Here is a 12,695-nt window from a genome sequence, read left to right as displayed (position 1 = left end):
ACTGATGGCTTCCTAACAAGTGCCCTTTCTGGGGAATGCTCCATTTTTAAGCAAATGAAAGCCTATTTTTTGCCACCAAGTCCTTTAAGCAGAACTGACTTCTCAGTGGGTAAAATAACACAGATTAGCACAGCGCTCCAGAGAGGCCTCCAGGGTCGGATTTCACATCCCCTTTGGACTTTGTCTGCAGGCAGTTAAGCATTCAGGAGAAAATCCCTTCTCTTTATGTGGCTTCTTTAACTGCATCATTTGTGAGACAATTTTTAAGAGTCAAATACAACAGACTGCCACGCTGGTATTCCTCTTATCTGAGACTCTAGAAGTTCCCAGCTGATTTTTTCATATGGCTGATTTTTCCACACCCCCAAGTCACTACCATTCAATTCAAAAAACAAATAAACAGGAGAGGGAGAAGAGGGGAAAGGTCCCTTGTGTTACTCAGCAAGACTTAGGTGATTTGTAAGTTTCTAAAAATCCTTCCAGCCCTGCTTATTTTGACAAAACTACTTAACACTTCAAGCAATGAACTACAGGGCATAAAAGTATAATCTGCAGAGAAAACCCTTAATCCTCTGTAGTAACCCATTTGAATCTCCTCAAACACATTTCCATGTGGAGGCCTGGAGAATTAAGTCAATTGTTTGATCTCAGAAGAAAGGCAATTAGGGTTCTCTCTTGATCTTTCCAGCTGAATTCTAGTCAGGGGCAGCCACTGTTCTCCACAGCTGCCTGAGACCCCCATTAGTGCAATAATAAAGGTGAGCATTAGACACGCCACCATTACGTCTCACTGCATTTTCATTAGTTGTTCAAATCTCGATGGGCTGATATGCAGCATACAAATGATTAGCTAGCCGGATTTAAAAAAAAACAACACTTCATTTAAAACTTTCTCCTAATATGAAGTGAAAGAACGTTCATGGGCATCTACCGGAGTCATGGACAGTGGGCTTCACTTACCATGGGATCACTGGCAGAAATGGGGGAAGGGTTCTCCTCAAAAGGATGTCTCTGAGCCCCAGATTTGTGAGTTGAATTTGTGGTAAGAATCTATCTGGGGTTTTCCCTGCAAGGGAAAAACGCTCTGGGGTTTGATTTAGAATTAAACTCAGAACAGTTCCCAAAGTACTAAACAGCAGCAGTTTGGTGACAATTTAGTTAGAAATAAAAGCAAGATGTGTTGTCAAAGACGACATAAGATTAAGTAAAGGTGGAGCATATTGGAGAGGGAGCCGAGGCTGAAGGTAACCGGCGTTGGTGGGAAAAGCCTGTCCCAAGCCTCCAGTTTGCTCTGTCGCCAAACACTAAGCTTCCGTTACTGGTTTCTGAGGCCATTACTGTCATAGAGCTCCCAGAGGTGACATCTAACTTGTCCACTTCCTGGGAGCTTCTGCCTTGGAAAAGACGACAAGCCAAGGCAGGCAAAAGGCACTCTACTTCTGGCTGGATTCTACCGGGGCTCCTGGGGTTCAGTCTGAGAATCTAGTTCCTGCCGGATCCAAGTGCACGAGATCCTGAGAGGGCAGGCACAGTCCAGTGGATCCCAATGGGTCATTCTCCTCACCTCAGTCTCAAGAGGTCCTTCAGGAAGATGGTATAAAGGAAGCTACATTATTGCTGGAGGTAGCTGAGGCTCATGGGAGAACAGCCAGGAGAGTCCACAGGAGCAGAGTGGGGTGCTAGAAGCCATTGCTTCTAAGGTAGATTCACGGTGGTCCTGCTCATCAGGAGAGGCGGGCTAGCGAGGGAAGGTGGGTAAGCCACGGGACAATTAAGATTTAATCCTTTAATCTCAGCACTTGGCAGAGGCACTTGGATCTCTTAAGTTCCAGGATATCCACGGCTAAGAAGATGGGGGTCGGGGAGAGGAGAGAGGAAGGGACACACACACACACACACACACACACACACACACACACACACACACACACGAGTATGGATGAGAATAGAATGGACCAGGAAGAACCAAATGGACACTTCATTTGAGACCCAGGAAATGGCTGACTGGAGTTAGTACCTGAGCTGAAGCCAAAGGTAAGAAATGATTAGTAAAGAGATGACCTACTTAGGGCAGTCAAGGCCCTGGAGGGAAGAGAGGAGATAATGCTGTAGGTTGGACAGTCTGTAGACAGGGCTGTGTAAAAGGCTGATGTCCCCTGCTCACATCTAATTCCCATGCCACTGTGAGAAACTTTTACTCTAGAGGCCATAAGAGGGCCCACGAGATATCAAATTACCCCAAACTTTGTCTCTTAAAACACCTGTAGCTTTCCCATCTGACAGAAAATTAACCATCCCAATCATCTATTGCCAAAAAGAAGGAAATAAATGGCACTATTGGAATAATAGTTAGGGAAGGAGTGTTTCTAAAATACACATCTGTCAAACATTTCCAACCTCCCTCTAAAACCAAAGCTTAGACTCAACCTAGAGTAAACAGGGAAGAAGCATCTGATGATGCAGGAAAGCAACGTGTTACAACCCAGATACGGAACACCGTGCATTGATGTGGTTTCTTCAACTGGTCAGGAAAAAAGGGGATACAGGACTCCTCTCGGTCAAAAGTCACTTAAGAGTCTATAAAAACCAAATGTAAACACGCCATGAACCTTATCTAAATCATTCCTTGAAGCAGCCAACTGCACATGTGCAGATAGACTGGTTATTACATGTTTTTAAGACCGTGTTGGCAATTTTACGGTGTCACAATACTATTTTGGTTAAATAAAATGTTGGACTTGAAAAAGTCTTTTTGTCCAGCGGGTAGAGTCCATGTAGTGGGGCAGGCCATCCCCTCGTGATCAGACTGAACCCCAACCTTCTGAAAGGAACAGGTCATTCTCGCCTGGTCCTGTGTGGCCCCCGACACACACGGATGGGCATTTCCTTTCCTCAACAGTGAGCCCCCTCCAGACAAGGGCTTGCCCTGTAACCTTAAGCCCAGGATGTGGTATATGCTACAAATTCTAGTAAACCTTTAATGCAGTGTGCTCTGAAAACCCCTAATTTGTAAGTAGGACTGTTTCACGGTTGTCAATCTTAACATCTCTTAATCTGTACACAGGGGAAGTTCTGAGTCATAAGTAAGCATCAGTGCAAGAAGCCTGTGAGCGAACAAGTTCTTTTCATATGGCTGGGCTGATGAACACTTAATTGCATCTAAGTGCAGATGCATTACTCAAGGCAATATTTGGTGCAGGACAAGTCCCAAGTTTCAGCTATGGTACACAGATAAATGTTTCTCACATAGCCCACACATTCAGCATCTCCTGCTTACTACCCCAGACTTATAAACCCAACTGCAAATTCCAGGCTGGGCTGCACTCCCTTCATCCCCTCTCTTGGAGCTGAGTCCCTCTGCGAAGGGTCATCTCCATACACAGCATCATTTAATTGTCCTCTCAACCACACCAAGCAACCTTCCGATTCAGTGACCAACAGGACTTACATTCCGTTGAGTTACTGCACGAACTTAGCCCTCAGCAGAACTGGAATAATGACACTGGGTGGAGAGAAGGCTGGAGTCTGTGGTCACAGTAGCCAGTCTGCTCTGATGTGCCTGCAAGTCCCCATGACAAGAGCTATGCTGGTATTTCTAGACCTTACTTCTCCCATATTCAAGACCCTTCACTTTAGGAAGCAGAAAAGGGTCAGGGGACAAGTCCCAATAAAGATTTTTTTGACTCAGACACTGAACTTGGCATTACTTTGGAACATTTAAGATTCATGAAAATGATTATTTAAAATTTAAAAAATAAATAAATAAAAGGACGAGCTGCAGGATGACCAAGGCCCATCCCTGGAGCCACATGGTGGAGAGTTGTCTTAACCCAAATATGTGTCATAGGCCACCATTGTCATCCCTGTCAAGGCCACCCAGGAGTCCCGCATTCCTCACTTCCTGTCCTGCTGTCCAATGAATGTGTAACTTATATAATGCTCAGGCGTGACTGCACTAATGGCATGGGAGACGTGCTGTAAACAACAGGCGCAAGCTCTTCTCCCTCCCCAGTGCTGGCCCGCCCCGTCCTGTCCTCAGCTTCCCTGAGGAAGACACCAGGGGGGGAGACACCAGTATGACCTTTCTCCTCCAGGCACAAGCCTGAGGGAGGCCACCCCTCCTCCCTGGAGGGTGCAAAGCCAGAACACGTGATGTACTTTTTACAACCTACACATCTTTCAGTGTCTCAGCTAAAGATGATACATCCGTACTGCCATCGGCAATAACATGTGTTCAACACCCCATGCCAGATAATTTTAAACAGGCAATGGAAACTGACTATACAGCATCCCATGGACTAAATGCTTGAGGGAGCTGTACCTGTGAACAAACACAGGTCCGACAGGATATACAAATTCTGTGGGTGATGGAACCATGAGGGGTTTACTTTCTTGCTTGTGCTTACTAATATTTTCAAAGGAACAGTTCTTTCTACTGCTAAAATACATTTTAGAATGTCCAATAATGTGTCATTAGAAAGATAAGAAACATTTCCAGGTCCCCAAACAGTGCTCTCCTGTCCTCATCTTAATTCAATGATATCCTTTCAGGGAGACTTCCTCTACCACCCCACTTGAAACTGCACCTACCAACTTCCCTGCTTTACTTGTCCCTTGTAAATTGGGGTGTCCTTGTGTTAGCACACAAACTCCCTGAGGTGGGGGGTGTGGTCTGTTTTGTTCACTGCTGTATCCTTAGAGCCTGGAACAGTACCTGATACACAGAAAACATTTGCTCTATTATATCTGTTGAAATAATGAGTAAAACACATTTGTGTTACAAGAAAGTTTTTCTTTTATTAATAAGAAACCCTGGATGTTCAGCGTAAAATAACTGTTTAAAGGAAAAAGTTGTCTTTTTACTAGGGGACCATTAGAGAAGCTGATAAAAGCTATGGAAACTTTTCTTCGTGACTCTTAGCCCTTCCGACCCCTACTCCACACACATAAAATTAAATACAACTTCAGGAGACACTGAGACTATAAACTTGGGTAAGGACTACAAAGCCCAGGGTGAGGGCAGCTGTTTAAAAGATGTTCTGACATAGCACAGCGATTTCTTCCCTGCTCAGATGACTCCAAGAATGTGTGTGACTCACTGGAGTCCTTCTGCAGCTCCATTAACTGGTCAGACGCTCAACGGGTTTCTTCTACACCACACTCACTACTGCCTGCAATGGGTTAGCTCCTTATTCACTCATGAGTACTAGAGAAACATCCAGATGAAAGCTGAAAAATTTGACCAACAATGCAGATTGCAAAAAAGGAAATGTGTTACCATAATCAGTAGTGACAAATACCAATATACTAGATAGATTTGTAAATCTAGTAAAGTGAGCTTGTTCCTCATCAGCCAATAGTCTGAAGTCACAATCTGAAACAGAAAACAATGACATTCCATAGAATATGGTTTCCTGAATTTTAATCTTTTAAAAGTAAAATAAAGGGACTAATGCAACCCAGTACACAGAAATCAAATACTCTGTAATAAAGACCATCCAGCTAGAAACAGAACATCTAATCAATGAAACAACAATCGCAGTTTGACTTGGAGTTTTATTTCAATGGGCGCACACTTCATTCATTGAAGGAAAACTAGGCTAGGTCTCGATGGGCAGCAGTCACAGTTCTTAGGCAAGAAAATGCGCCAGCACTCCGTGCCCTCCTTTACTTCTTTATGTCTTCGGCCTCATCTGGCTCTCTCTCTTGATGCTCTCTTTCCCATCTCATTTCTTTTAACTCTTGTCTGTATTTCCGTTCAATGAAGCGCTTCTGATGGGCCATCTGGGGGAAGTTATCTGACACAAGGAGATATGTTTAGTACTTCATAAAGGATATCCACGGGTGCAAACAACGGCGGCAGACACACGCGTCACACATACGTCATTGTGTTATATTTTGTGAAACTCTAATTTCAATATTGGATATAAAACCTAGTAAAGGCACCAAAGCACACAGCAAGTTAAAATAGAGACGTAAGATTCTGGAGTACTTTTGAAAAAGGCAGGTGCTCTAAGCAGCATTCTCTATGAGTGTCTTCAGGGAGACGGGAAGAGTGAAGGAATTTAGGGTCTTACAGTTTGGAAAGGCTCAAACTAAAAGCTCCCTGCAAGCAATGCTATCATACCCTTATTTACCACAAAGCAAAGTTTCTCAGAGAGGAACAAAAGGAGGCCACATTCAGTCACTCTGTCCGGGGAGCAAGTCTATCTTTAGAGGACCATCAAAGGCCAGAGCTGTATTCGCAAAGGTAATGCATATGGAGAACTCTGATTTGATAAAAGGAGAACTGTCACTCAGTGGTACAGTTGAGCTATATTTAGTCTGAGATCTGACCTCATGTAAAAGCGAAGACACAATGAAAATTTGGATGAAGATTTAGAAATTGCACAGTTCTCTTGTCCCATGAAGCACACACAGTGTCAGTGCGCCGATGAGTTGAGAAATCCAGCAGAGTGAGAAACCGTCATGGCGTGTACCTAGCCAGTGACACACTCAGACAAAGGTCACAAAGGACACATGCTGGCGGACAACACATGGAAAAAGAACACAGCTCTGCCTGGCCAGCAAAGGGAGTGTTCTTAGAAAGGATTATTCTGTTTTTCACACACGAGGAGTTGGAGGTGAAAGGAGGTGGCTTACCCAGGAAAGCAAGTCTGTTTCCTTGTTTGCTGGAGGGCGGAGCATGATGAAGTGTATCTGTCTATATGCAACATGCTCCTAAACTCTTTTTTTTTATCTTTTCTATACTGTGTCCCATCTTCACTACAGGTTGGTGACGGCAGGGACAGGGTAGAGAAGCACTTGGAAGACGAACAGTGAATCATAAAGTCCAAGTGTATCTGAGAGTGAGTGATTAGCAAGACCATGAAATCAGCACTTGAGAACTAAGACAGGAACACTGAGCCCTCACATACTGAATACTTTTGACTTCTAATACTGTAAGTAGTTTAAAAAAAAAAAGTCAAACAAATCCCCCAAACTCAGTGAAAAGTTTCTGCTAAATAAGCCCTGTTTCTTCAGTAGATTCTACTGTGTAAATGAGCTTGGACTAAAGTCTTACTGTTCATAGCTAACCATGAACAAGCAAGCTTTCAGAATGTATCCACAGTGCTTTGTTTAGAATAGCTTTACTACATGTATCTAGTAACATATATGTGTCTTGTACATGTGTGAACACATACACTACACAAACAGTGACAATCTTTCCACGCTCAATCCCTACACTGGTATGTGTTTATGGATACATATTTTCCTTTGCTTCTGTTATCAGTCTTCAACAGCATTATTTCAATAGCTACAAAAATATCACACTTGGATATTCAGGAATCGGTAAACTATTGCCAACAGGCCAAACACAGCTCTCAATCGGTTTCTGTAACTAAAACAGACACAGACGTTTGACACCACCTGTATTTGTGCGCCACCAAGTCAGAATTTAGTAACTGAGACAGATTATGACCTGTGGAAGCCTAAATACATGCAGCTGGTCCTTCACAGAAAATGTTTGCCAACCCCTGGGATATCATTTACTGATAAGCTTACTGTTTAATGTGCGCTTTCATTTTATTTAAATATTTTGCTATTATAAATCAAGTTGTCATGACTGCTGTGGTATGTGAATCTAATCTAGTCAGAATCTAAGCATTTCCTTAAGTTGGACTCCTAGAAATGGAATCAGAACCAAAAGGTGAGAACTTCTTTAAGGACCTGACATAAAGCCAAATTACCTTCCAGCATTTAAGTAATCCACTCCTATCGGTTCTTTTGGGGACTAGTAATTTTTCCAGTACCATCTTATAGCTGAATATAAGCATCAGAAGCTGGGGGTGCAGGGGTGCAAGAGGGACTCTTGTTTTAACTAGAAAAATAGAATCCCACTCTACTTCAATAAACGATGATGCATTCATACAAACAATCAATGAAAACAGTCTAAAAAAAAAAAAGTCAATGTAAAATTCTCAGTGCGGATTCCACCAATGCTAGACCCAGGCAGCCCTGGCTTCTGACCCTCAACAGTAAGCCGTTGTCTGCTGATTTCCTCTAACCTTTCCCAGAACCTCTCTCAAGCCTGAGAACCCACTTCACTTTGAGCGTGAGTGCTCACTCTCTCCCAGTCCTATAGCTGGTTCTTGAAGCATTGGCATACTGTGCCCACAAGCCCTTCGGTGCGGCACAGTAGGCCTCGGAGGACAGTGTCCTGACTCATGCCTTCGATTTACAAGACCAGGCAGCTCTCTCCATGGTCTGTTAGGCAACTGGAGTTTCTTTAAAATGGGCATTCCACTCTGGAGACAGTCTATATCCCCAGAACTAAATACACCACAATATAGACATTTATTGTAGACACTGAACACACACACAAAGTAGTCACCAATCATGAGAAAAATCATCAATAAAATATAGCATACCCAGGCTGGAGAAATGGCTCAGAGGTTAAGAGCACCAGCTGTTCTTTCGGAGGACCCGGGTTCAATTCCCAGCACCCACATGGCAGCTCACAACTGCCTGTAACTCCAGTTCCAGGACATCTGACACTCTCACACCAATGCACACAAAATAAAGTTAAATAAATTATTTAAAAAAAAAATTGCACACCCACAGCAGAAAATAGTCTGCAACTATTAAGAAAGACTAAATTGGAGCCACTCTATATTTTATGACTCACAGGGCTGCCCATGACATACTGGACAAAAGTAAGATATCTTATTATATACATACATTAGCATGTAAACGTATGCAGAAGTATATAGTTACCATCGAATTCAAATAAGACAATGGTTAAAAACTAAACAAAAAAAAAATCTCCCCATGTATATGTTTATGTCTACACAAGATTTTTTTTTGGGGGGGTGGGGGGTGAGGTTTCCAGACAAGATTTCTCTGTGTAGACAAGGCTGGTCTTGAACTCAGAGACCCACAGGCCTCTGCCTACTGAGTACTGAGATTAAAGGCATGCATCACCAAGCCCATTTACATACTATTGTTTTATTTCATTTGTTTTGTTTTGCTTTGAAGCAAGGTCTCATGTGGCCCAGCCTCACCTTGAGCACACAATATAGCTTCAGGTAACCTCAAACTCATGATCTCCTGAATCTACCACCCAAGAGCTGGAACTGCAGACCATGCATGTGTCACCATGCCTGGCTTACATGACTATAAAGTATGGGGAAGTACGGTCAGAAACAACATGCCACTCACAGAGGTTCCTATGCTGACAGTAGAGCTCTATGTAAAGAAGGAAAATGAAAACCAGACCCACTTAGGAAGAAATGCCTTGGAAAAATTACGTGTGCTTCATACATAGCACACCGTCTTCTGTACTCCGTATGGAGGATAATTATGAAGAAAATAAGATCACATTCGATCAGAACTTAACCATTCCTCTACTTGCTCATTTTCCTTCCACAAAACACTCATTACGTTACGAAGGTGTAATTATAGAAGAGATAGGCTTACATTTCTCAAGTGCGTCCATTGCTGCTCCCATTTCTGCCTGCTGGATACTGTCGAATAAAATGGTGAGGTAGACTTTAAAGGTTTGCCTCTCCAACAACACAAATTACAGCTACAAATTATTAACACCGATTGTCCTATCTCGTGCATAAAATGCCACGTGATTACTTCCCTCACACACTGAACTGCATGGCTGGGAAAATACACAAGAGCACGCAGGAGAGCCTTTGATTTGCACAAGCCTCTTTGAGGTATTTGTTCCACATGTCTAACACTGCAGCAGAACACCTCCCGTGTACATTAGGTCTGAAGTATTTCAGTCTGAAAAATACCCCGTGTAAAGTTTAAACATGAAAGGATCAAATGTGTACAGAGAGAAAAGGCAAGGCACAGATTAGAGGGTTCAAAGAAAGGAGATAATAACTATAATTCCTTTTCCTAAAAAATGGTAAGAATGCCCACAAAGCTCAAGTGATAGGAAATGAAATGTCTAACGGCTGTGCCAGGCACACCATGACACATCTTACACATCTGAACTCTGCAGAGGCTGCCACTGGGCACAACTGACCAGTGTGGCAAATGACAGGGTTTCCTCCCCACGGCCCAGGCCCCTGTGTAACAGCATGCCCGCTCCAAGGCTGATTACCAGGCTTCACAGCTGCCTTCGAGGAGACACTGGTCCTCGGGATTCATTCCGCTCTAACTGCAGACACACCACATTCTAATTTTGCAATAGAGACTGCAGAGCTTTGAAATACCAGGTAGGGACTTTCCTGAACACAGACACACACTCAATGAAACAAACGTCTCCCTCTCCTACCTTGGGCCTTTCCCACAGCCTATCCTTTCTCCTTTGAAGTAAACAGCCACGGTGTAGGTTCTAGCATGGGATGGCCCCACTGTCTGCAGAGTCCTGAAAGGAGAGAACATCAATTATGACAAAATGCTCAATTACTTGATATCATATAACTGACAAAGTAACAAAACAAACAAAAAACCTTATTCTGATGGCAGAAAGAGGGGAACATAAAAATAACAAGAAATATGGAAAAAGGAAGTGGTTCAATTTTTGATTTGTTATATAGAGAGCTTTGAAATAGGAAATCTGAAAAAATATCTACATTGCAGTTTATTTTTCTCAAATAGAAATAGTATCTGAGGGCACATATGTAATACTTTAAAACAACTTCTAAGTGTGGATATTTGAGTATCACATAATTAACAAACTTTTATATGAAGAATTGAGGGCTTTAGTTATTTTACAATGTTTATCACAGCTAAAAGCAATAAATGGGTAATAACGCCTCAAGTCACACCTCAATGGTTTCACACCCTTTATGGATTCTTTCTAATGTCTAGTATTTTACTGAAGAGATTAGAAAACATATTTAATTTCTGAAACATCTGTGATCATTTCAGAGATATGCTATAAAGGCAAGTATATAACACAATCACTAAAAAACAAAGCTCCAGGTACTCCAGATGTAATGACAAGGTGCAGATTTCTAATGTAAAAAAACTGATAACTCATGGAAAAGGGAAATTAAAAGTAGCCAAGAATGATAGTGGAATGAACACCGTAATCATGGAAACTATGTAAAACAAGCCCATCATCTTGATAACAAGAACAAAGTCATCATCTTGTGGGAAGACACATGGGCAGAGAGCGTAGCAATTTCCTTTGTGTTTACACACTTAAGAGGTGCACACTGTGGCTTCTTAAAGGTAGTTGTTTTTTGTTTTTTTTTTTTTTTTAAGATTTATTTATTTTAACTTTATGTGCATGAGTATTTTGCCTGCATGCATATATATGTGCCCCACATGCATACCTGGTGCCATGGATCCCCTGGAACTGGAGTTACAGACAGTTGTGAGCTGCCATGTGGGTGCTGGGAATTGAACCCGGGTTCTCTGGAAGAGCAGCCAGTGCTCCTAACCACTGAGCCATCTCTCCAGCCTCCATGAAAGGTAGTTCTTACTAAAGCAATCATGCCTGTGCTGTAAGACAGGCATCATCTTTATCATTGACCCTCAGTTATCACTGTGATGGAGAGAGTCTTTGAGACATTCACATCACATAGCGTATTCATTATGCTTATCAGACAGATTAATAAGCTACTTCTAAATATTTAGGGGTTTTCCCCAACAAAGAAAAACTTTCACACTGACAGCCACGTGCACAGTTTAGAGTAGCTGGCCATAGGGGGACTAGTCTTCTGGCCTCTCTTTGACTGGCTGCACAAAAGCTCATAAACTGTTGTGACTATTGTTTAATGGAGTCTGAAAGTCCAAAAGGAGGGGTTCTCAGAAGGAATGCACCTGTACAAACTGGTATGCTTAGAACCTTGTGTTCCCAAAGGCATGGAGCAAACACTATTGAAACTAGACTATTTTTAATTAATAAAGAATAATGTATGTGTGTGCGTGTGTGCGTGTGTGAACACAGTTTAAGAATGAAGTCATGTAAGAATTCTGAGTGTTTGTGAGAAAACTCCAAGAAAACGAGACAAGGGCCTTGTGACCTCAGTTTGTACAAAACACAGAAATGCTCTTGGAGTGTGTTTTCGGGCTCCTCCCGGGTGTAGTGCATGGGCGTGAGTGTATTTCAGCTGTTATTCAGATGCCTCTATGGAAAAACATGTTTTTTGTCATGTGTGGCCTGCCCTGTGACTGAGCACCTTAGTCATGTGATTCTTCATATCCCTCAGAGTATAAATTGCCTGATGCTCTGAATAAAGTTAGTCGGCTCACTTTTAGCCCCTCACTCTCCAGGTTCAAGCCGTCAATGAGAGCAGTAAGCATATGCAGCTACCCACCGAGGCCAGAGGAGCACCTGATCCTGGGAGCTGGGTTACAGATGGTTGTGAGCCCCCGCCAATGTGGGTACTGGGAACTGAACTCGGGTCCCTCTGCAAGAGCAGCAAGTGTTCTGAACTGTTGAGGATTCTCCAGCCCAGTGAAACTAGACTTTAAAGCATCCCTAAAATCATGTATCAACATATCCTGGGAGGCAGCCAGGTGCGCTAATGATTCCTTACTTTGCAATTCCCATTTAAAGCCCTTCTCAATCCACATGTGGACATCACACGATACGAGTCAAATCTGTTTTTAACAATACTGGGTTATGTGATATAGTGACCCATTCGTTACTCATGCACATTGCTTTGGAACGTCCTCGGGCTATACTGGAAAGTGGAAGGCAACTTTTGACTGGAATTCCAGGAGGACCAAGCACTAAC

The 12,695-nt window shown here is 42.7% G+C and overlaps 1 protein-coding gene across 3 annotated transcripts in view; it reads right to left on the bottom strand.

Annotated features, from left to right (window-relative positions):
• Positions 1-4,777: 4,777 nt before the first annotated feature.
• The window catches only part of Drosha (drosha ribonuclease III), a 115,864-nt gene continuing 107,946 nt past the window's right edge, over positions 4,778-12,695 (bottom strand). For all 3 annotated transcript variants that reach the window (XM_036206998.1, XM_036206999.1, XM_036207001.1), the window contains 3 exons: positions 10,277-10,369; positions 9,460-9,506; positions 4,778-5,798 (listed from right to left, as the gene is read on the bottom strand). In XM_036206998.1, the coding sequence (XP_036062891.1) occupies positions 5,668-5,798; positions 9,460-9,506; positions 10,277-10,369 (271 nt within the window). In that variant the 3' untranslated portion in view covers positions 4,778-5,667. The remainder of the gene's footprint in view (positions 5,799-9,459; positions 9,507-10,276; positions 10,370-12,695) is intronic.

The sequence above is a fragment of the Onychomys torridus genome, chromosome 15 (genome assembly GCF_903995425.1).
Source record: "Onychomys torridus chromosome 15, mOncTor1.1, whole genome shotgun sequence".
In the NCBI taxonomy this organism is placed as follows: domain Eukaryota; kingdom Metazoa; phylum Chordata; class Mammalia; order Rodentia; family Cricetidae; genus Onychomys; species Onychomys torridus.
This window is presented reverse-complemented; position numbering and strand designations above follow the sequence as displayed.